We start from the raw sequence: 25,240 nt of genomic DNA on the forward strand, positions 1-25,240 counted from the left end.
GCTGGGTGTCGGTGAGAGGAGGAGCTGTCGCGGAGCCCTGGGGGTCCGTCTCGGTCGCTGTTTTTGTCTGAGGAGCCTTCCTTCCTCGGTCGTACCCTGACTCCCGCGGTGTCGAGAGGGAGTCCCTGCGGACACCTCAGCACGCAGTGGAGATGCCTCTCTTTGCCACCAATCCCTTCGATCAGGACGTCGGTAGGTGCTTCTGCCGCCCCCTGTCCACCTCCGGCGGACCGCGAGCCCTCTGTGCCCGCACCTGGCGGACGGTCTGGACCCCCGGGCCGGGCGAGTCCTGCCCCTTCCCTGAGGCTCTTTCTGTAAGAGTTTGGAGGAGGTTGGGGGCTCGGCGCATCCTCTTGGAAAGAAGGGGGACTGTGAGAGCCTGGGAAACGGGCCTTGAGCTGGGGCTGTGGGTTCCGAAAGAACTGCTGGAGAGGTGGGTGACGAAGGCCGCGGAGGAACAGCTGGGGCGGGAGCTGGTGCTGGGACGGTGCTTCTGGGAGGACAGAGTTGAGAGCTAGGGAGTCTTCGCTAGCGTAGGATGATAAGCCCTGTGATAGAGTGTTTCCCGGGACACATGTCAGACATCTAGAACTAGGGGAATGTTTTAGGTTGGCTTCCTTAGGGGACTTTAAAATCTGTGATAGAACTGTAGCGGGAGGACAGAGCTTCTGGTTCAGGGTGGACTGTCAGAGATCTTGGGAGAGAATGATGAAGATGGAATACTTGGCAACAGTGTAGACGTCATTGGGGGCCGGAGACACTGGGCTGCCTTCCTTGGGTAGGTCTCAGTACTTTAAGTGTGGAAGAGGACCTGGGATCCGAAAATGCTAATTTGTTCTGAATTTGAAATGGTCTATTTTTGGTTTTCTGAGTCATCGGTTTTAGGTACTGATCATACCAATTCAACAGGTTAGTTTGTGTGTGTGTGTGTGTGTGTGTGTGTGTGTGTGTGTGTGTGTGTGTGTGTGTTTTCCTGGTCTGAGGGTAATAATTACAGGAGTTTGAGTTTTCAGGGAGAGAATTTTGGGGTGATTTGAATGCTCCTAGCATTTGGGGCGCACACGTGTGGAGTGAAAGCAAGTTAAATACCGTGCCTAATTGCTAGAGTAAAGAAGAATAAGGACACCCTAATGGAGTTGCTTTTCATGTCTTTGTATATCTTAATGATAAAAGGTTTGAATCTTCTTTTTAACTCTAATTTACAGCCTGCCACTGAAGCTTGAAGGTTTGGGTTAAGACTAGAAAAAGGTTCAGTCCCATCCCTGCCGCTGCCTAGCTCAGAGTGGAATCATGGGCAAGTTACTGGAGCCCTTTGAGTCCCAACATCCTTGTCTTTAAAGAGAGGGAAGACGCATTCTGTTTGTGGTTCAGTGGAATAGTATGTGTAGCGGGGCCTCCTACAGTGCCTTTATATGGTGGGCAGCGACTAAATGATAGCTTTCTTCGGTTCCAGTTTAAATGAATGTCCTGAATCTTAGCAGTGGATGGAACTTTAGAGCTGACTAGTAATAGTTAATAAATAACTAATTTGGAAATTACATTTAATTTAATAGGCAGTTAGCACACACTGTTTACAGGACACTGCTCAGTGACATAAGAGAGCGATGAGTAAGCAGCATGCTGCTGCTCTCAAGCAGATGTGTAACTTACCACGTTAACTTCCAGGGCAAATGCTTAAAGTAAAACAATTTCTTAACACCTTCTTCTTCTGTTTCCAGCACCTTGATCTAGTTTTCATGTTCGTATGTAATCTAGCTTCCAATTACCCAATCACTTTTATATCCTGTTGCCTTTTGAACCCACATTTCCATTGGATTCTTAATGTCACACCTTTCCCAGTACCTACACCACCCAGTTCAGACACAGGCTCCTTCTTGCTTTTATACTTTTGCTTGTATTATTTCTTCTACCTTTCTTCACCTACTTATGATTAAAAGTCAACTCAGAATCCAACTCATACCTGAGTCATTTCCTTATTACTCTAACCTAGGGTTTCTTATCAGCGTCACTGCAGATGGTTTGGACCAGATAAATGTCTTTTATCGTGGGCGTCTGTCCTCTGCAATGTAGGCTGTTTAGCAGCATCCCTGACCTGTCCCCACTAGATGCCAGTGGCACCTCTCCCCACCGAAACCCCAGTTATGATTTAAAACATCTCCAGACATAGCTAGGTGTCCCCTGGGGGCACAAAATAGTTTCCAGTTAAGAAACACTGCTCTAGCCTACTGTAATCTCCACCCTTTTCAAAACTCCTGCAACACTTTTTGTCTTTACCAAATTATTTCGCATTAAAGATAGTTATATCTTGTATTAAGCCCCTGAACTCTTTTATTGGTTGCCACAGAGTAGGTGCTTAATAAAAGTTTGTTGAATTGAGAACGTATCCATTGGGCCTGTAGACGGTAAGCTTCTTGAGTGTAGGAACATTGCTTTGCTCCAGAAAAGCTTACTTTTTGTTTGTTTTTTTTTTTTGCTTTTGTTTGTTTGTTTGTTTTTGGCCACGCTGCTGTGTGGCTTGCGGGATCTTAGTTCCCCATTGAACCCACATGCACCCTCGGTAGTGAAAGCGTGGAGTCTTAACCACTGGACTGCCAGGGAACTCCCAGAAAAGCTTACTTCTTAAAGTTAGGTTTTAGTGTTTGGATCAATTCTCTCCTCATGATCCATGTATCAAAATATCGTGAAAGTTTATCTAAGAAGACCTGCCGGAGACCCCAGCAAATCATCCTTGGACAGAGTCCAATAGACTCCCATTTAAACTTTTTCACTAGCATGTAGAATATAGTATGTAGAATACATTTAACAATATTTCTTCTTACTTTGTCAGTGAGTATGTCAGTGATATTAAAGTACTCCCACTAACTCACTTGATATATTTATCACTTAACATTAGCGTATAGTTTTACTACTTCAAAATTAATTGCCTTTAGCTTTATTCATCAATAAAGTGAAATGGTAAATTGGAAATTTACATACTGATATATACCACATAACATTTCATATAAAGAGATAAAATACTGGTGATCACTTTTCCTTTGAAGAAGCGCCTAAATATGTTACTAGAATGTGAGCTCCATGAGGACAGGCATTTTTGTTTGGTTTGTTCACTACTGTATCCCTAACACGTAGACCAGTCTCTGGCACTAATAAACATTTAGTAAACACTTACTGAATACATGAATCTCATTTTGGATGTTATATTTCTTGCTAAGTTCAACTCTTAAATTATGAAGATAACTCATTCCATCAAGCTTTTATTTCAGAGTCCATGGTGACTTGTCTTGCCAAACCCATCAGTCAATTCCTAGTTCATTTCTTTGTTGATCTCTTAACATTCCTCTTTGATGTACTTTATTCACTTGGTTTCCAGGACACCAAACTTTTTCTGATTTTCTGCTTAGCTCTTTTTTAGTCTTTTTGGCTTCTCCTTTTTGTGACTTCCAAATCTTCAGTTCTAGAACTTCTTTTTTGAGACTTTTTTTCCCCTTGGAGTCTTAGGAGGCAATTTAGCTTTGCACTAAGAATTCAGACTCTGGAGCTACACTGCCTGAACTCAATTACCAGGTTTGCTGCTTCCCAGCAGTGTGACTCTTTGGGTTAGTTGCTTAGATATTCTGTGCCTCAGTTTCTTTATCTTTAATATGGGATAGAGAGATGATAATAGTTTTTGGTTTCTTCCCCAAACCTGCTCATTCCTTCACTCTTGCCTGTTTCAGTAGATGGCACTGTTGGTATTTACTGCCACTCATCTCTAATGTCTAGGAGTCATCACTGATTCTTCTTTTTCCTTCACGCTTCATATCCATGCTATCAGCAAGATCTTCTGGCTCTACTTTAAAAATATATCCAGAATCTCATCACTTCTCCGTCTCACATCACTATTATCTTACTCCAGCCATCGTTCTCTCTTTCATAGACTGTGGCAGGAGATTTCTAGAAGGCTTCTTTGCTACTACTCTTGCCCCTTACAATCAGTTCTCATTTACAAAGGTCAGTGATCTTTTAAAAATCTTAGGTACTGTCATTTACCTGCTCAGAACCTTCCAGGAGCTTCCGATCCCACTTACAGGGAAATGCAAGTTCCTTAGTGTGGCCCATAGTCTGGCCTTTCCTATGTCTCTGATATGATGACAGTCTCCAAACACTCTCTCTCATTCTAAGCTTCTTGGGTCTGAATATGCCAAGCTCACTCCTGCCTCTCTATCTATATTGTGCTGTTTTCTTTGCCTAGGTTATTTTTCCCCCAGGTATATGTGAAGGTCTTGATGTCCATCACATCATTCAAGACTCTGTTCAGAAGAGTTTCTAAGAGAGGCTTTCCCTGATTACCTTTTGTAAAAAATATCCATCTTTACCCTCTCTGTGTCCTTGTTCCATTTTGTTTCTTTATAGTACTCAGCTACCTCACATTGATTGATTGGTTGGTTGATTGATTGCCACCTGTGTAGAATGTAAACTCCATAAGGACAGGAACTTTTCATTTCTATTCCTAGTACTTCAGGGACAGTGCCTGGTACATAGTAAGCACTCAATAAGTATTTATTAGAGGATGAGTTATTGATATCTTGCTATCTTTCCGGTCTTGCATATCTATTTGGTGTTCTAGTATCACCTAAAAAATCAATCTATCAGAAAACTGAACTTATCTTTCCAGTCTAGTTCTTCCTTCATTATGCAGTTATTTTATAATGTTCTAGTTATGTTGATTTGAAACCAAAGAGGCATCTTTGAATCATTACCCTGCCTCTACCAAGTCATCATGTCTTTGTTTTTATACTACATTGCATTCCTAGTCACACTACTTTGGACCGGCTCGTAGCCTATGGAATTGGACATGTTTTTAGTCTGTGTTGCTAGCCCAGTCAATATCAAACCACAACCAGTTTCATCTTCGTAAATGTCAATGTCACATTCTTCTTCTGCAGTTTAGTGTGATGGAAAAACCTTGCTTGGGCTTTGGGTTTAAATTGCAGGTGCAGCATTTGCTCTTAGTAAGTGGGCAAAATATGGACATAGGCAAGTACAGAACCCCTCTGAGTTTTCCTTCCACTTGTGTGAATAGGGATAAAAATATCTACCTCAAGGAGTTGCTATGAGGAACACTTAAAAAGCACAGGACGTTCTAACTCTTTATTGGAGTTGAATATTCCAATTCAGCATGTTCAAACTCATATTCAAATTTCTCTTCTCAAGTTTGCTTTTCCTCTGTTCTCATGACTGGTACTTCAGTTTACTTAGTCAGATGTGTCAAGAACCTGGGAGTCATTCTTAAATTCTGTAGTTGTAATTTTCTACATCCCCATGGCAAATATATACTGTCTGCTGTGTCCCAGCCACCCTGAACTTGCCCTCCAGGATTCTGGTGCTGCCATAGTCTGTGTGCTTCTCTTCCTGATAGCTCTTGAGTCCATTCATCTGTCCGTCCGTTCAGGCCTCCCATCCTTTCTGTTCTCATCGCCACTGCCCAGCAAGTTTAGCTTGCTCTCTTAGGAGAGTCCGGTAGCTCTGTTATCCCTGCCTCCAGTCTGTCCCCAGTCATTCTCCAGGTGACAGTGATATTTCTAAAATGTAAATGTAATCATATGGCTCCTCTGATTAAAATAGTTCAGTGAATCTACAGCTTTTCACAGGAATTTGAACTTTTCAACATAGCATATAAGACCTTGTAGCATGTGGCTCCTTTTTTTACCTCTTCAGTCTCCACTCTTTTCCTCAAGGCATATTTCCTTGTTGGTCTTACACCACGGCTTTTTCATCTGTGGATCCTCTGAGCTGCCATACCTTTCTCTTCATTAGTCCCCATTAAGGTTGTTTTGAGGAGATGATGCACGGAAAGCACTTAGCCCAGTACCTGCCATGTAGTACGTTCGGAACCTTTAGAGGCTACTCAGATTCTAAGGGCTGGAATCAGTTACTGTAAAAACATCCTCAGGAGAAAAATGTAAAAATCTAGAATACAGGTCTGTTAAAGGTCTGATATCCACTGGGTTAAGAAATTTTGTGCTCATTGTTTCTTCTGTACCTATTTTACTTCTCCTGTAAGCTCTTCTTTCTAATGCGTCTAGATTTTCGTTTCTATGTTGTGCTCTTTTCTGAGATGCTTTCATGCTGTTCCTTTGACACCTACTTCCCTTTCTGGTTAGGAGAGCTTCAGATTGCTCTCCCAATGGAATTTCCCGTGGTCAGGAGGGGTAGGGATATTTGGTGAAACAAACGTTTTTGAAAAATTGATTCCGATCTCAAAAAGAGGGTAATTTCTTTAAGACTTGCTTTTTCCATTGGCCATTTTTGATGAACTTTCATGTCTCCAAACTGATTGAATGACAGTCTTTTTCCTGTAGCCTGAATGTGATGGGCAGTCATCCTCTCAGCATTTCTTACCTCCCCAAATCTTTGGCAGTCATAAATTTTGAGAAAATCAAAAGTAGCTGCTTATCAGAAAAAAGTGCTTCAATCCATTGAGAAGACTACTGAAATTCAAATGAGACTCAGTGTGTGATTTTTCTGGGTACTGCTAGGCAAATTTCTCAATCTCCTCTTTTTGGGTAGAAGGAAAAGGATAATCTGAGGATAAAATGAGATTATTATGAAGCTTCGAATTCTTTAGAAGCAAGTGTGTGTTATTTTCCCACATACCGTGTTTTTGTCTTAGAAAATAAATAGTTTTGAATTCATTTGCTATTCACAAAGCCATGTTGAACTGCTGCTGGTAGTTTATACTTTTCTGATTTAAAAAGTATTTGTTGTTTTACAGTGTAGAAGAACTGCTATAGCTCTTGATCTTGAGGCAGCATCAATAAATAATGTGAACAGTTCTAGCGTTCTGAAATGGGTTGCATTTCTGATCTGTGTATATAAGTCTGAGTCAGATCCTGATCCTGCTTGTGCATAGGAGAATGTTTAGCATAGTATCTGTTAATGACCGTACCAGACACTCCTGGGTTTGCCTTAATTCAGATCATCCTTAGTTATGATAATAGACAATTTGTATTTTAACAGACATAAGCTTGTCATTTCTAGTTAACTATTTACTTTTTAATAAGTTAAGTTTTAATAAGCTTAACTATTTTTAAACAGAGTGATAGGTTTTAAGATTTAAGTGTGTTCTTTTTAAAGAATGCACTAAGCTTTTAAAAAATCTGCTTGGCTACCAGTCAGTGAGGATGATGAATTAAGCGCACTACCAGATCAAAGTGATAACTTGCTTTCCTTTTTCTAAGATGAAGTACAGTCATCCCTCAATATCTGCAGGACTCCCGTAGACACCAAAACTGCAGATGTTCAAGTCCCTTATATAAAATGGCATAATGTTTTCATATAACCTACGTACATCCTCAAATATACTTTTATTTTTTTTAACTTTATTTAATTAATTTATTTATTTAGGCTGTGTCGCAGCATGTGGGATCTTAGTTCCCCAACCAGGGATCAAACTCGCGGCCCCTGCAGCAGAAGCACGGAGTCCTAACCGCTGGGCTGCCAGGGAATTCCCCTCTCATATACTTTTTAAATTTTTTAAATTTTTTATTTTTGGCTGCGTTGCGTCTTCGTTGCTGTGTGTGGGCTTTCTATAGTTGTGGTGAGCGGGGGCTACTCTTCATTGCGGAGCACGGGCTTCTCATTGTGGTGGCTTCTCTTGTTGTGGAGCACAAGCTCTAGGCATGCAGGCTTCAGTAGTTGTGGCTCGCGGGCTCAGTAGTTGTGGCTCACGGGCTCTCGAGCGCAGGCTCAGTAGTTGTGGCACACGGGCTTATTTGCTCCGCGACGTGGGATCTTCCTGGACCAGGGCTCGAACCCATGTCCCCTGCATTGGCAGGTGGATTCTTAGCCACTGCGCCACCAGGGAAGTCCCCACCCCTCCCATATACTTTAAATCATCTCTAGAATACTTGTAATCCCTAATAAAATGTAAATGTTATATAAATAATTGTAAATACAATGTAAACGCTATGTGAATAGTTGCCCACACACAGAAAATTCAAGTTTTGCTTTTTGGAACTTTTTGGAATTTTTTTTCTGACTATTTTTGACCTGTGGATGCTGAATCTGTGGACTGTAAGTGTTAGACTGGAGGATATTGTTCAGGATGACTCACTCAGTCTTCTTGGGCTTCAGAGGTATTGGGAGTTTATGGGATAGGGCTCTGGGATTCCTAAATTAGAGCAATTCCACTTGAATTTACTTCATATATTGGTTTCCTTTAAGACAAATATTTTATATAAAAGAGATTGTTGAATAATAAAGAATTTTACTAATCTTTGTCCCTGTTTTCTGGAAGGGAACCTGTAAATCATTGGAATTTCCTGAGTGATAGGAGTGTCTTTCTAACTCATGGTGGGTTCCTGGGACAATACCTTGGTTTATGCTACAGAGATGACTCAGCATGGGGGCTGGTGGCTCCAAAAAGACTAACCTTTTGATAAAGATGGCTGGGACTTTGAGTCACACGATATCAGCTAGACCTCCAGAAAGGGGGAGGAGGCCTGGAGATTGAGTTCTAGGAGGTGGCCAATCATTCAATCAACTATACCTTCATAATGAAACCCCAATAAAAACTCTGGACACTGAACCTCTGTTGAGCTTCCTGGTTGGTGATACACACTGATGTGCCAGGAGGATGGTGAGTCCCGAGGGCACAGAAGCTTTGCATTTGAGAGCCTCCCAGACCTAGTCCCATGCGTCTCTCTTCATTGGCTGGTTGTCATTTGTATCTTTTATAATAAAACTGTAATTATAAGTGCTTTTCTGAGTTCTGTGAATTATCGAACCTGAGGGGATAGTGGAAACTCCTGAATTTGTAGCCAGTTGGTCAGAAGTGCATGTGGCTGGAAACCCTGGAGCTTGTTTCTGTGTCTGAAGTGAGGGGAGACTTGGGGAGTTCTGTGCCCTCAACCTGTGAAGTGTGTGCTAACTCTGTGTAGTCAGCATCAGAATTACATTGTAGAGGGTTTCTGCATTGAAAAGTGAAATTTGAAAACCATTGAAGTAGATGCTATTAAAGGTCCATGTTTCTATGACGTTTATGGATTCACATTGCAGTTACATGATTAGATTTCTTATTTATTGAGCATTTAGGCTGAAAGCATGAACATTGAAAGAATTACCCAAAATAGAAATTGTTATTTTCAAGGGATTTACAATTATGGAAGCTTGAACAGGTCAGTTTGACTCAGTTACCCTCTTGGCATACCTGCCAGCAAGAACAAATTAAACAGCATTTAAACATTTGCTTTCAAAGTAAACCATTTAGTTTCCAGAGTAATGTTAAGTTTCTCATTATATTTTCTTCTTTTCCCTCTTCCTTTTTGGCAACAGATTCATTTTTTCTTAAAAGTCCAGCTCTGATCAGATTGTTTCCTTGCTCAAGATTTTCTAGGCTTTCTGGTGTTTCTTGAATTAATACAGATGCCTCATTTTGTATTTTGGGTCTTAGAGTGCTTCCTGCCTTTCACAAAGTAGTCTCTATTTCAGCCAGCCTACATTCTTCTTTATATTTCTCTTCTGTTTTCATAACTTTACTGTATTCACTTAAATAGAAATAAGAGTTTATTTTTAATCCTGTTCTCCTCTGTCTTAGTTTCTAAATATATTAAGAATCCTTTCCTGATACTCATTCTCTCTCCTCCCAGGTGTTTACCATTTTTTCAATTTGCTTTAGGCTTTGTATTTTTTGTGTGTGATATTTTTTCTATATATATTCAGGTCTCTATCTGTTGGTTTCATTTTCCGTTTTTAGAGTCTGAGCTACTTCAGATAGGGTCTGGCCTAGACTAGAAACTTATTCCATTTTGTTGAATATCTGTCCAGCTTTTGTAATTTCCTGCAAATAAGTCACCTTACCATGATCTCAGATGTTTTGGACATTTGTGTTAATTCTTAACAGGAATTAATTTGTGTGAATAATCTGCTTTTAGAAAATGGTAGGGTAATTGGACATAGGTACCCTATCTGCCACTACCCATTGGTTATCACCCACTGCCACCTTATTATTTATTCTATGGATAGTTCTCCATGGCAGTGACTTAACGGGTAGGTGTTGCTATAGCCGTTGGGACCATGATATGGCTCAGGTATTGCAAACCTACAAAGAATTTGGACAGAGTTGGCTGTTTGTATTTTCTGCTTTTAAACTGGCTATGACTGACCTCCAGCTCTCAGTAATAAGTCAAAATGGGGAAGTAAGTGTTGCCTGTTGAACGAGGTAGCAGGGCATTGAGGGGAATAGGGGATCAGGAATTTCGTTATCTCATCACCAAGACCTATCATTATAGGTAAGAATCTTGGTAGGGATCAGGCTTTCTACCCCCAAACCATCTCAGGTTAAAAAACATGTAAATATTAGTGAAGATCTTGGAGGTGCTGTCTTTTAACATATCTGTTCTTGGCATTACAGTGCTCCAGTCAAGACAGGTTGCCTTCTGCTTTGGTGTAGTTTTTGTTTCAGAAGATAACAGTTACTTCTTTTTGAAGTTTTTTTCCCTCTTACATAGGCTCTTGTTTGTTCTAAGTTGCTTTCTTCTGCGTTGGATTTGCTAATATTTTGTTGAGGATTTTTGCATCTATTGATATTTTCATGAGAGATATTGGACTGTAGTTTTCTTTTCCACTAATGTCTTTGGTTTTAGTACTAGGGTAATACTGTCCTCATAGAATGAGTTACGAAGTATTTCTTCGCTTCTGTCTTCTAGATGAGATCGTAGAGAATTGGTATAATTTCTTCCTTAAATGTTTGGTAGAATGCACCATTAACCTATCTATGCCTGGTGCTTTCTATTTTGGAAGGTTACTGATTACTCGTTCAGTTTCTTTAATGGATATAGGCCTATACGGATTGTCTGTCTTTTCTTATTTGTGATTTGGCAAATGTGTTTTTTGAGGACTTGGCCCATTTTTTCCTAGGTTATCAAATTTGTGGGCATAGAGTTGTTGTTAATTACTGTGTGCTTTTATTCAACACCACCAAGAAGTTTTTCAGTTTTCAGTGAACACTGACTAGATATCCCAATATTTAGCTCAATTCTGACACTATCTATCTACCTAGGGAGAATATCAGATTCCACAGGTTAAGGGCTCAGTCGTACAAGACTGCCTTCACTCCCCACTTCAGGTGCCAGTCCAGGAGGTTACCTGTGCTTCTGACTGACTGGCTGTAGATTGGAGGCTCCCATGATTCTTTCATGGCTCTTCACCCATAGTAGTATTCATTTAATAGCCTTTTTATGTCCATGAAATCTGTAGTGAGGTCCCCTCTTTCATTTCTGATGTTAATAATTTGTGTTTTCTCTCTCATTCTTTTTTTGGTTACCCTGTCTATCAATTTCGTTGATCTTTCCAAACAACCAATTTTTGATTGTACTGATTTTTCTCTCTTTTCTGTTTTCAATTTCATTGATTTCTGCTCTAAATTTTTTCCTTTTGCTTACTTTGGATTTAATTTCCTCTTCTAGTTTCCTAAGGGGGAAGTTTATGTTAGAGATTTTAGATTCTCTTTTCTGATGTATAAATTCAGATTTCCCACTAAGCATTGATATCAAATGCCTCCCACAAATTTTGATAGGTTGTACTTTCATTTTTGTTTAATTCATAATATTTTAATATTTCTCCGGTTTTTGACCTGTGTACTATTTACAAGTGTGTGTTATTTAATCTTCACATATTTGGGGATTTCCCAGCTCTTTTTGTTAATGATTTCTAGTTTAATTCCATTGTAGCCTGTTAGCAGACATTGTATGATTTCTAGTTTTTAAAATTTGTTATGGTGTGTTTTATGGCCCAGAATATGGTCTGTTTTGTTACGTTCCAGGTGAGCTTGAGCAGAATGTATTCTGCTGTTGTTGGATGCAATAGTCTACAGATGTTAATTATATCTAGTTGATTGATGGTGTTGTTGAGTTCAACTGTGTCCTTAAACTGATTTTCTGTCTACTGGAACTGTCCATTTCTGACAAAGAGGTGTTGAAGTCTCCAGCTATAATAGTGGCTTCATCTGTTTCTCTTTGCAGTGCCATTACTTTTTATTTCAGTTATCTTGACAGTCTGTAGTTAGGCACATGCATGTTAAGGATTGTTGTCTTCTCTGAAAATTGATCCCTTTACTATTATGTAATGCCTCTGTCCCTGATAATTTTCCTTGCTCCAGGGTTGGCTCTGTCAGAAATACAGCTACTCCCACTTCCTCGTGATTAGTGTTAGCATGGTATATCTTTCTCCATCCCTTTATTTTTAATCTATATGTATCTTTATATTTAAAGTGGGTTCTTGTAGATGACATATAATTGGATTTCATCTTTTGATCACTCTGACAATCTCTGTCTGTATTTAGACCATTAACATTTAAAGTGATTATTGATATTGTTGAACTAATATCTACCATATCTGTTACAATTTTCTAGTTGTAGCCCTTGTTCTTTGTTCCTGTTTCTTACACTTTCCCCCTGCCTTTTGTGGTTTTAACTGAGCATTTTATATGATTCCATTTTCTCTCTTTTTTTAGCATATCAGTTATCCTTTTTTTCCTACTTTCAGAATTTACAATATACATTTACAACTAGTCCAAGTGCACTTGCAAATAACATTGTACCGCTTCACTGGTAGTACAACTCACCTTCTAGTAGCAAACTATTCCTAATTTCTCTCTTTTGTTCCTGGTGTCCTTGCTGTGATTCATTTCACTTATACACACGCCTGCACACACACACACACACACACACACACACACACACACACAAATACGTACACACACACGTGTATACATGTCTCCTGTATCCTCTCCTTGGAGAACTTTTTAAAACATTTCTTGCAAAGCCAGTCTGCTATCAACGGGTTCCCTCAATGTTTCTTAGTATGAAAAAGTCTTTATTTCTCCTTTCCTTGTGAATAATTTCACAGGGTGTATAATCCTAGGTTGGTGGTTATTTTCTCTCCACAGTGTTTGATTCCATTCTCTCCACACTGTTTGATTCCATTCTCTCCTTGTTTGCATAGTTTCTGAGATGTCAGGTGTAACCATTATGTTTACTTCTGAATAGGAAAGGTGTTTTTTCCTGCTGGCTTCTTCTTAATTTTTTCTTTATCTTTGATTTTCTGCAGTTTGAATGTGATATGCCTAGGTGTAGAGGTTGGTTTGTTTGACAGGTATTGTGCTTGGTGTTCCTGGAGCTTCCTGGACCTGTGGTTTGGTGTCTGACATTAATTTGGGGAAATTCTGAGTCATACTTGCTTCAAATATTTCTTCCATTTCTTTTTCTCCTTCTTCTCTGGTATTCCAATTATGCCTTTGTTACAGCTTTTATAGTATCCCACATTCTTGGATAATCTGTTGCAGTTTTTTCCCCCCTGCCAGTCATTTTTTCTCTTTGCTTTTCAGTTTTGGAAATTTCTATTGACATATCCTCAGGCTCAGAGATTCTTGCCTCAGTCGTGTCCAGACTGCTGATGAGCCCATCAAAGACATTCGTTTCTCCAGTATTTCTTTTTGATTCTTTTTTAGAATTTCCATATCTCTGCTTACATTGTCCATCTGTTCTTGCGTGTTACCTCCCTTTTCCATTAGAGTTCTTATTAGCATATTAATCATAGTCTTTAAAATTTCTGGTCTGATAATTCCAACATCCTTGTCATGTCTGAGTCTGGTTCTGATGCTAGTCTGGTCTCTTCCAACGGTGGTCTTTGCATTACAGAATGTGGCTTGCTGGAAGCTGGAGACGATGTACTAGATGAAGGGACACCAGCCTTTAGTGGTGTGAGGATCAGGTACTGATAGTCCTGTGATTAGGGCTCAGTGAGCCTCTGCCCCGGGGAGTGAATTTTCGTGTGCTGCTCTCCCTTAAGTTGGGACGGGATGGCTACAGTGGGCTGGAGTTGGATATTCCCCTTTTCCCACGTAGAAGGCTAGAGCAGGCTAGCGTTGGGATTTCCCTTCCCCCAGGTGGGTTAATCTCTGATAAAACTCTAGTTAGTTAGGGGCTGGTAAAATTATTTCTCTTGAGAGTAGGCCTTGTTAAGAAGAGAATACTCTGGTGTATTTCAAAATTATCAGTTTCTCTCCCCCTGCTGGAAAAAATAGGAGAAATTTTCTGTGATATTCACCTTGAGAACTTGGGAGAACCCATGGAAGTAGAACTCACAAAAGGGCTTCCCTGGTAGTGCAGTGGTTAAGAATCTGCCTGCCAGTGTAGGGGACAAGGGTTTGAGCCCTGCACCGGGAAGATCCCACATGCTGTGGAGCACCTAAGCCCGTGCACCACAACTACTGAGCCTGTGTGCCACAACTACTGAAGCCTGCACGCCTAGGGGCCTTGCTCCGCAACAAGAGAGGCCACCACAATGAGAAGCCCATGCGCAGCAACGAAGAGTAGCCCCTGCTCGTGGCAACTAGAGAAAGCCCGCGCGCAGCAACGAAGACCCAATGCAGCCAAAAATAAATAAATTTATTTTTTAAAAAAAAAGCTCACAAAAGTGTGGGGGGAGCTCCCCTGGTGGCGCAGTGGTTGAGAGTCCGCCTGCCGGTGCAGGGGACACGGGTTCATGCCCCGGTCTGGGAGGGTCCCACGTGCCTCAGAGCGGCTGCGCCCGTGAGCCATGGCCGCTGGGCCTGCGCGTCCGGAGCCTGTGCTCCGCAGCGGGAGAGGCCGCAGCGGTGAGAGGCCCGCGTACCGCAAAATAAATAAATAAATAAAGTGTAGGGGCTCCCCAAAGCCTAGGCTTCTCTGGAGTTTTAAGTCTCCGACTTGTGCACACTTCTCCTTTGGTAGTTTGTCAGTTTCAGTTTAGATTTTTGTGCCCTGGTACTGGTTCCTGGAGATGTTTCTGCTCAGGGGCTTCTGCTCTGTTAAGTTGTGATTCTGTGTATCCACCTATCTGTTTGTCTCATTTTGGGGGCAGCAGTTTGCCCTGTGACCTCACTTCTGAGGCATCTAAGAAGAGTTGTTGACTTTTCACTTTGTTTACTGTTTTACTTGTTAGGATGAAGTGAATACTTCCAAGCTCCTTACATGCTGGACTGGAAAATGGAAGTAATTGCTTATTTTTGGTGCCTAAGTCTCAACTATACCTGGTATCTCCTTGTCTAGAAAAGAAATTTGCTTTACCTGCAGAAAGTAAACCATCACACATTTGCTCCGAGGGGGAGAGGTGATTGCTAGAGCCTGTAAGGAAGCAAAGTAGGGACTACCTACATTTCAAACAGCATTAACCGATTTTGCTAACTTGGAGGTCCTCTTTTTCTTCTTCATTCTCAATTGCAGACATTCTTTCTGCTATGAGTACTTGAATTTTCTGAGGATTCAACAGACTGGTTCTTTTTTTATTTTTTAATATTTATTTATTTAATAGATCTTTACTGGAGTATAATTGCTTTACAATACTGTGTTAGAGTGAATCAGCCATATGCATACATATATCCCCATATCCCCTCCATCTTGAGCCTCCCTCCCACCCTCCCTATCCCACCCCTCTAGGTTGTCCCAAAGCACCGAGCTGGTTCTTAAGCTTTTTTTTCTTACTGCCAATACAGGATTCACCGTTCTTGGGTCTTCTAAGTAGTTTACCATGTATCAATGTTGTCCTATAGCTTTTGAGATATTGTTGCTGTTATTGCTTCTCATGTTTGCCTTATCCTTGTGTGTTTGTGTTAAAGAAGAAAAAAGTCCCTTTATTGTAATTAAGAAAGGGATCTAAATTAGGTGATTTGGTTCAATCTGCCATACCTCTGTTGTTGTTTTCAACTTGTCAAGTTTTTATTTAAGGGAAAATATTCAGTTAAAGCTTGGTTTTCTTTTGCTCAGCACTGCTCCCCCACCCCCGCAACAACAGAATCAGCAAAACTAGATAGTTAATTAATTTAATTACCTGAAACATTTTGTTAGAGATCTGTGCCTAGTCATGCTCTTTTGCTGGCAAGTAAAGCTAAGAATTATTTGAATGAAAATATTCCTTATTTTAGTCTTTCTGTGTGCAGAAAGGGATAGATTTGTGCGCATGCGTGTGTGTGTGCGCCTGCGGGTGTATTTTTATAACAAAAAATCAGTGGCCTATTTTTTTTTCATACTAAGTAACAAACAAATGAAGTATAAATGGGGAAAATAATTATGATAGGTAATAAGGGTGCCCTACCTCCTTTTAAAGATGGAGTTAAATATTTCATTAACCAGGTGTTGACAACTATTGTGATTTGTTGATATTTGATTATACTACAGTTTGGTAATTTGAATGCGATCATTTACCTTGTAAAGATTTTTAAAAATAATGTGTCTGCGATTTCTTTTTATAATATACAGAGAAAGCAACCAGTGAGATGAATACTGCTGAGGATTGGGGCCTCATTTTGGATATTTGTGATAAAGTCGGTCAGTCTCGCACTGGGTAAGTGTTGCAAAGTTTCAAAGGATTTTTATTTATTCTTCCTGTTTATTAACATGAATGAAACAAGAGTTAGAAGGTAAAGCATACTACAATCACAATTTAGTTTAAAAAGAGAATGTTTTTGCTAGTGAGATTTGAGGAATCATCCCATTTAGGTTACTCCCTGTAACCAGGAGGGACAACATGACTGGTAACAATGTTGATACTTTAATTATTCTCCCTTGTCCATAATTGCCTTCTGAAATCTAACTTTTCCCACTGATTTTTTAAAAAAATTTTATTGAAGTATAGTTGATTTACAATGTTGTGTTAATTCTTGCTGTACAGCAAAGTGATTCAGTTATACATATATTCTTTTTCATATTCTTTGCCACTGTGGTTTATCACAGGGTATTGACTATAGTTCCCTGTGTTCTACAGGAGGACCTTGTTGCTTATCCATTCTCTATGTAATAGTTTACATCTGCTCATCCCTAACTCCTAGTCCTTCCCTCCCCCCACCCACCCTTGGCAACCTCAAGTCTGTGCTCTATGTCTGTGAGTCTGTTTCTGTTTCATAGATATGTTAATTAGTGTTGTATTTTAGATTCCACATATAAGTGATATCGTATGATATTTGTCTTTCTCTTTCTGACTTCGCTTAGTATGATAATCTCTAGGTCCATCCATGCTGCCGCAAATGGTGTTATTTCATTCTTTTTTATGGCTGAGTGGTGTTCCATTGTGTGTGTGTGTGTGTGTACACACACACAATGGATATATATATCCAATGGAATATTATATATATATATGTGTGTGTGTGTGTGTACACACACACAATGGATATATATATCCAATGGAATATTATATATGTGTGTGTGTGTGTGTGTGTGTGTATTCCCCAAATCTTCTTCATCCATTCATCTATTGATGGATATTTAGGTTGTTTTCATTCCCACTGATTTTTAAAGTCATCAGTGATTTCTCAATTACCAAGTTTTTTGGTTATTTCTGTGTTCTTTTCTTCTCTGTCACATGTGCCCATTCGACCCAACTAATCAGTGACTGTTGAAAGAGAGACAGTTTTAGGGAAATAGAATTGTAAACTTTCTGGCATACAGACTTTTTGGTACTACAGGGCTTTCTCATCAGTGCCTCAAAGGGATTTACTGATGTACAGAGTAATGGTTTCCTTCATTCCTGGGCTAATAACGTCCAGTTATTAGTAGCCACATTTACCCCTTTGTGCCACACAAATATTGTTTTATTTACGTACTTTCATGTGAAGAATGTTTGGGAGCACTGCTGGATTCTGCTTGATTCTTCTGGTGGTAATTTTAACTCTCTGATGGTGCCTTCTCTGGCTCTTCTTCCTTCCCTTCTAAATAGAGATAGTTCCTTAAACTTTCTTTGATCCATTTTTTTACCTGATACTTTTTCTTTTGAAATTTCCCAGCTTTCAAATTTCTTTATGTGACATCTGTAGTTTTAGCTCTGAATCCCTAACTCAAGCACTAATATTGGGGTTGCAGCATAATTTCTGAACATCACACTACATAAGCCGTGGCCTCACATCTAGAATCCTGAACTCATGTCTCCTTTTGCTTTAAACCTACATTCCCTCCTTTGTCCCCTGTCTCTGTTAATGACAAGGTTATTCTTTCATTCACACCTAAAGCCTCAGACTCTCCTCTGCATTTAGCTTTTTACTAAATTCTGTCAGCACGCCTCCATAATATCTCTCACGATATTGATGTCATAGAGTCTCCTTAGTTAAGTTCTTGAACATTGGTCAAACCAGGTGGGGCAGTTTGTGTTTAAGTCCTTTCCACCCCGTCACTCAAGCCCTTTTTAGTACGTAATGTGCTCCCTCTGGCAGGTTCCGAAGATTGTGGCCTTGACCATCCCCTTTGTTGTCTTTGCATCCTTTCCAGCCTGGTTAGTTCCTTAATTTAGTTGATGTTTGAGTAGTTACTGTGTGTTATGTGTCTGTTCCTTCTTCTCTACGTCTATTGGCCCCACTTTACTTGAGCCATCCTTAACCACGCCTAGCCTAGTGAATTAACCTTCTGGCGTTTCCTTCTGTTTCCATCTCTTTTCTGTCCAGTTCTTATAGCCGGTGGCCATATGACAACTCTGACCATGTTACTCCCCTGTCTTCCATACTGAGTTAAGTCTAGTAACCTCCTTAGGCCTCTGAATCATTTATTTTTCATTTACTTCTTTTGTAGTTACTGATCTTTTCAACTCAAATATTTGAACTGCCAGTGCTTTTCTGCTTTATTGTAATGCTTTTGGTCATTGTGTTCCTTCAGTGGCGAATATTCTCTTCTCCCATCTCCTATCTCTGTGTCTCATATCCTTCCAGACCCACTATGGATATTATTTCTTCCACAAAGGCCTTCCTTATCCCTAGTACTGAAAATCATTATCGAAAACCTGAATCCTCAAAACACTCTATCAAAACCAATCTTATTTGTGTTTTGCCTTGTATAATAGTAATTTATATACATCTAGTAGACTTAGATTTGTAGGATGAAAGGTCTATGAATTTTTGTTGTGAGGAGGAAAGCAAATCGCTTAGTGGCTGAGAGCATGGCCTTTGGAGTGAGATTGCCTGGGTTCAGATCCTGGCTCTGACTGCTTAGCTGTGTCACTGGTGGGTAAATAGTAACTTTCTTTTCTAGTTTGCTACAAGAGAATAAAAATAGTATCTTTTTATAGGGGGCTTGTTGTGAGTGTTAGATTAGTTAATATATATAAAGTGTTTATAATAGTATCTGGTGCATGGTTAAGTGGGTACACCTCTGCCTCTTTGTTTTTTTTTTTTTTTAATGGCTTTACAATGTTGTGTTAGTTTCTGCTGTACAATGAAGTGAATCAGCTATATGTATACATATATCCCCTCCCATCCTGCCCATCTAGGTCATCACAAAGCACCGACCTGAGCTTCCTGTGCTATACTGCAGGTTCCCACTAGCTATCAGTTTTACACATAGTAGTGTATTTATGTCAAACCTGCCTCTTTTTGATTAAAATGATATTTTGTGACAGTTTGTCTGTTGAGGACTAGGTATCGACCTAGCTCCATCCCTGTGTATTTTGGAGATAAAACTTTTATCTAGCATTCCAGCTGCAAAGTCCCTCCTCTCTCTTTTCACTCCATCAGTTTTCTTTTTATCTTTAGTCTGGTAGTCTTCATTTTGTAGATACTTTTTATAATAATTTGATTAATTGCTTGAAATGAAAGGACAAACTCCCTTTCATTACTAGAAATAGTCCATATTTTTCTAGTTAAAAAATAAAGTTGTAACCCACCTAAAAATCCTGTATGATGTGTCATGGAGATTTAAAGAGATCAATTTGTTTTTCTTCATGTTAACATTATTATACTAGAAATGATAATCTGTTATTTTTTTCCTGTCTTCTCCTGTGATGAGAACTGTTCAGATCTACTGTCTCAGCAACTTTCAAATGTGCAACAAAGTATTGTAACTGTACTGAGGCTGTACATTACAGCCTCAGAACTTACTTATAACTGGAAGTTTGTACCTTTTGACCCATTTTATTCATTTTGCCCACCCCTCTGCCCATCTGACAACCACCAGTGTGTTCTCTGTTTCTGTGAGTTTGATTTTATTAGATTCCATATATAAGTGAGATCATATAGTATTTGTCTTTCTCTGTCTGACTGATTTCACTTAGCATAATGCCTTCAAGGTTCCATCCATGTTGTCCTTGTGTACTTAAAATGTACTAATTTATAGCTTTAAGTAATTGTTTTCTATTTGCTTTTTGTTGTTATCTAGTATCAGTAGGTTTAGATAATCCTCATTCTTTAATTTTTTCAAATTTACTTTAGACAAGATATTCTCTCTCAGTATTTTTCCTTAGTATTTCATTATACTTTGGAGATTCAAATTGACATTATGCTAAATCTATGAATTTACTTAGGAAGTGTTTTCAGCTTTGCTAATTTAAATAATGAGAGGTAGTTCTGTTTTTTTTTTTTTTGCGGTATGCGGGCCCCTCACTGCTGTGGCCTCTCCCGCCGCAGAGCGCAGGCTCAGCGGCCATGGCTCACGGGCCCAGCCGCTCCACGGCATGTGGGATCCTCCCTGACCGGGGCACGAACCCGCGTCCCCTGCATCGGCAGGCGGACTTCCAACCACTGAGCCACCAGGGAAGCCCTCTGTTTGTTTTTAATCAATATTTTTTCCTTTCCTCTTCCCTTCTTTTCCTTTTTTCTTTTTCACTTATTTTTTCTTCCTTAATACTTGCTCTCTAGTTCCTTTAAATTCTCATTAAGTTAATTTCCAAGCATTTATTTGTTTGTTTATGGAAATGTGATATCTCTTTTTAGCCCTTATTAATAAAGAATTGTTTGAAAAGGATTGTGTAATAATTGAGATGCCATTCTAATATTACTAGGGTTTAAAAAAAATCAAACCCACAAAATTTGCTTATGTGTGTGATTTCTCTTTAAAAATAATGTTTTACATTCATATCCAGTTGTATTTTCATTATTTTCACTTTCTTGCTGTACCTTGATGATTTCATAGTAGGAAATAAGCATCAGGGCCACATTTTGACTTTCATGGGCCGTCAGCACTTTTGTCTTCCTGGTTCCCTTTCTCCATAAAAAAGTAATAAAAATATTTTATGACTGTATTATTATAAAGGCAAGTGCATTATTATACGTGAAAACATTTTCTTTGACCCAAGTTTGTGGCATTCAGCACAGTCACATTGTTGTGGGATCATCACCACTGTCCATCTCCAGATTTTTCATCATATCCCCAAGTGAGCTCTGCCTGTTAAACAACTTACCACTTCCCCCTTCCCCAGAACCTGGTAACCACTTACTGTTTGGTTTTAATTTTTAAAATTATTTCATAATTAGTTATATGGAAAACATGGAAATCTGGTTTATGTTGTCTAGGAATCTAGATATATATGTTTAGTATGGGTTGCTGATGGTAGCGTGAGAATATTGAACCAGTATTGTAGGTTGTCAGTGAAGTATTCTAGGTACCTGGTGCGCTTTAGAAAAGACTGAGACATGTCATTGGTGTGAGAGGGAAAAGGGGACATGAGTTTTCCTGAGGCAAATGTAGATAGGGCAGGTTGAAGTAGAGGCACGTTATGGACGGGAATGCAGTTCATCAGGTTACTTGTATACTAGGCAACAGGCTAGGTTTTTTTTTTTAAAAAAAACATTGCCATATGGTATTAATCTGTAATTTTACAAAATGTACAGATCTATTTAAGAGGACAGATTTAGGGACAGTTGAGGGAACTTTAAGAAAAGCATTTTTATTTCAGTAAGATTCTTTTTTAAACAAAATGATTTGTAACCAGCAATATATTGTAGAATTATTTAGTGCATAAAGTAACTTATATTAAAGTCTTTCTTCCCTAAGAAAATAATATTTAAAAATCCTTTTGGGCCCTTTTAAAGAATTCCTTCCTTCCTTCTTCCCTCCCTCCCTCCCTTCCTTTCTTTTTTTCGAGTCATCTGTTTTGGAGTTATGGTTGTTTGGGAAATATTCTCAATTTTTAAGGGGAAATGAAGAGCCAATTATTGTGAAATTTCATTTGGTCAGAGAACTGTGACCCAGAAACATGGTTCCAGCAGTATTTCGAAAAACCCTCTTTAATTCTTCCTCTTTAAAAAAAATGTACTGTTCTTTGAGCCACACGTACGTGTGTATTTATGTTTGTTGATTTAAAGAAATACTTATGCTTATGAAATATGTACTTTTTTGTTTCAAAAGTACTCACATGGCTCAAAATTTAAAACAGTTTAAAAAGATGAACATTGACAAGTCTAACTTCTGTTCCTGTTTCCCTCCTCCATCCTCTATAGGTAACCACTTTTGTTTCTTTTGTACCTTTCCATTGTTTCTTTACACAAATATGAATATCTTTTCCCTGCCGTAATAGACAATAAGCATATTATACTATTCTGCATTTGTAATTACTTAATTCCCTAATATATCCTGTCAGCCTGAAATGTTTGAATATGCTGGACTTAAAAATTCTGAAAATTTTTTTCTGATTTCCAAAGATATTCACGTGATTTTTAGTGTGCGGTTCTTCCAACGTCTAAGTACTGAAAAATACTTAGCCAGTGATGTCATATGATGGACTGAAAAGTCTCTGTTCAGAATCAAGAGAACTTTCAGAATAATAGTAGCAGTTTTCTTTAACATAATACATAGCTTCCCATAATAAATAGCTTTTGTCTATTAGTTTTGATTGATTTGATTATAATTTCATATATAAAAAATAGATGTGAGGGTGGGTGTTGATTATCCACAATAAAAAGTTAAAGTTAAAACTCTGTAATTGACATCCAGATTAATTTGTGCTATTATTTTATGTCTTAACTGTCTTTGTTTAACTTTAGACAAAAATATAGTTGACTGAGAGTGGACAACGTGATAAACTTTTTTCTTTACTTGGATAAGGGATCTATTTGGATAGTAAGTCTTTGATTTATTCGTACAGAATTAGAAGGAGAAAATGATAGTCATTACTGGTATTTTGTGAAAAATATAAATATAAGCCTTTGGGAAAGAGTTTGTTAAAAATATTTTTCATTGGCTTTATGTTGTCTTGTCCTGGACCCGGGCTTTGACTACTTCTGACCTTTAGCTGGAGGTTGATAGAATATGTCCTGATTTTTTAAGGGAAGAGTAATCTCTGACCTAGACTTCTTCAAGTTGGAAGGGCAGCATCAGTTCTAGAAACAGATTTCTTCCAACATATGTCTTGTAATGATCATACCCTCCATTTACTGGCCTTAGGCTTGAAAGTCTTTTCAGTGTCTGTTAAGGATAATAGCCAGCATTTACTGACTGCTTATTATTTGCCGGCTCTTGTTTAAGTGCCTTATAAACATTTTATTTAATCATCACAACAGCTGTAGGTACTCTAGTTTTTTCTAGTTAACAAATGACAATCTGATTCATATTTAGGATTTTTTAAAATGTAATTTAAACTAGGGGAAGAGTTATAGCAGGAATAAAATTAAAGGCTTTTTTGTAAAGCGTGATCTTGATTTCCTGGTCTCTTTCACTTTCTTAATGTCACAGAATTACTTCAGTTCATTTCATTCTTTTTGTATCAGTCGTTTTTTCTTTTATTTGACAAACAGTGAGTACTGGCTGGGTATCATGCTTTGGGTCTAGAGTGGTGAATAAAGCAGGTACAGCCTTTGTCATCAGCTATGGTAACAATTTGGCCAGTGGAAGATAGAAATAAACAGGTAATGGTCTAAGAAGATAGTGAGCAGAGGGCTTCAGTGGAGAATAAAAGGGAGACCTACTTAGGTTTTTCAGGGAAGCACAGGCGTGAGGGATAACATTTATACTATGATTTTAAAGTTGAGAAGAAGCAAAGAGCTGCAAGCAGAGGTCCCAGGCAGAGGGAACAGCCTTCACGTGAATGCTGCAGGGTAGAGGACACTTGGCGCTTTCTAAGAACTTGAAAGGTACGGGCTAGCTGGAGCAGAGGTGAGTCGCCCTGAGCAAGCACAGAGGTGGGTATAAAGAGAGTGAGTGGGTTAGAGAAATGGAAGATGATAGTTGGAATCCTTGAAATGGAGTTTGTAGACCTTGACGGTTAATAATAAGGTGGAGTCAAAAAGCCAATGGTGTTGGAAGCATCACTTCCGTTAAGACAGAAGTAACATTAGAGAGAGTGGCAGTGAGCCAGGAGTTAAAATCATTGAAAGATGAGGGGGCAGTGAGGTTTTTTAAATGAGAAGATCTGAACTCGGCTGTTTTAGGAAAGAGGGAGGGAGAGTGGTTTTGAAGTAGCAAAGGGAGCAAAGAGGACCCTTCATTTAGGAGGTACAAGAGCCGTGGAAAACTGAAAGCTACCACTTGAGGTGGCTGCAGGAGAAGTGTTATCTTCCTTGGAGAGCCAGTTTTCTGTAGAGCAAAAGGACCAGGGGTAGGGCCTTTTGTTGATCATGGGCTGTGACTTCTAGAGGGTCCAGTGGAAAGATTGCAGAAGCTGGGGAGTAATGGATATGCAGAGCTGTTTAATGATGGAGAGGATAGTCTGGAGCTTCTTGTAGGGACTTGTCTAAACAAGAATAACAGGCATATGTTCTCAAGTTCTCAATTATTGGATCGTAGAGAAAGTTGGGTGCCCAAGACTTGGTCTTGACTTCTGCAGAAGGAACCTTGGAGTCCTGGGAAGGAGTGGTCGGGGCTCCCTTTGACCCCTTTCCATAAAGGTGAAGAGGCTTGAGGTGGGTGGTCTTCCAGAGTCAAAGGTACATTCTTACCGTTTTCTGGGATGAACATCTTTTCCTGTATTTAAGAGCTGTTTGTGCTTCCTTTTCTGTGAACAGTCTGTATCCATCCTTTCCTCATTTCTAGGAGTCCTTGATATGTTAGGGACATATCTTGTTTGTTTTATGAATTGCATATATTTTTCCATTATTTTTTGTTTTTTGTTGTTTTGGCTGCGCCACACAGCTTGTGGGATCTTAGTTCCCGACCAGGGATCGAATCCAGGCCCTGGCAGTGAAAGCGCCAAGTCCTAACCACTGGACCGCCAGGGAACTCCTTCCATTATTCTTTTGACTTTGTTTTGTTGTTTTTTCCATTTAGAAAATTTTGATTTTTATATAGCTGAATTTATCAGTCTTACAGTGTTTCGAATTTTGAGTTATACGAGACTTGCCTTCTCCAGGGTTTTAGTAGAATTATCTCATGTTTTCTTTATGGTTTTGTTTTTTGTTTTATAATTAATAGACTGTTTTTTTTAATACAATTTTAGGTTTAGAAAAAAATTGAGGGCTTCCCTGGTGGCGCAGTGGTTGAGAGTCCGCCTGCCAATGCAGGGGACACGGGTTCGTGCCCCGGTCTGGGAAGATCCC

The 25,240-nt window shown here is 39.2% G+C and overlaps 1 protein-coding gene across 1 annotated transcript in view; it reads left to right on the top strand.

Annotated features, from left to right (window-relative positions):
- Positions 1 to 25,240, top strand: part of STAM (signal transducing adaptor molecule) — a 68,450-nt gene continuing 43,210 nt past the window's right edge. Inside the window, exons 1-2 of the mRNA XM_082649027.1 lie at positions 1 to 192; positions 16,278 to 16,362. Of these exons, the coding sequence (XP_082505153.1) occupies positions 153 to 192; positions 16,278 to 16,362 (125 nt within the window). The 5' untranslated portion in view covers positions 1 to 152. The remainder of the gene's footprint in view (positions 193 to 16,277; positions 16,363 to 25,240) is intronic.

The sequence above is a fragment of the Grampus griseus genome (genome assembly GCF_964374135.1).
Source record: "Grampus griseus genome assembly, chromosome: 2".
Taxonomy (NCBI): domain Eukaryota; kingdom Metazoa; phylum Chordata; class Mammalia; order Artiodactyla; family Delphinidae; genus Grampus; species Grampus griseus.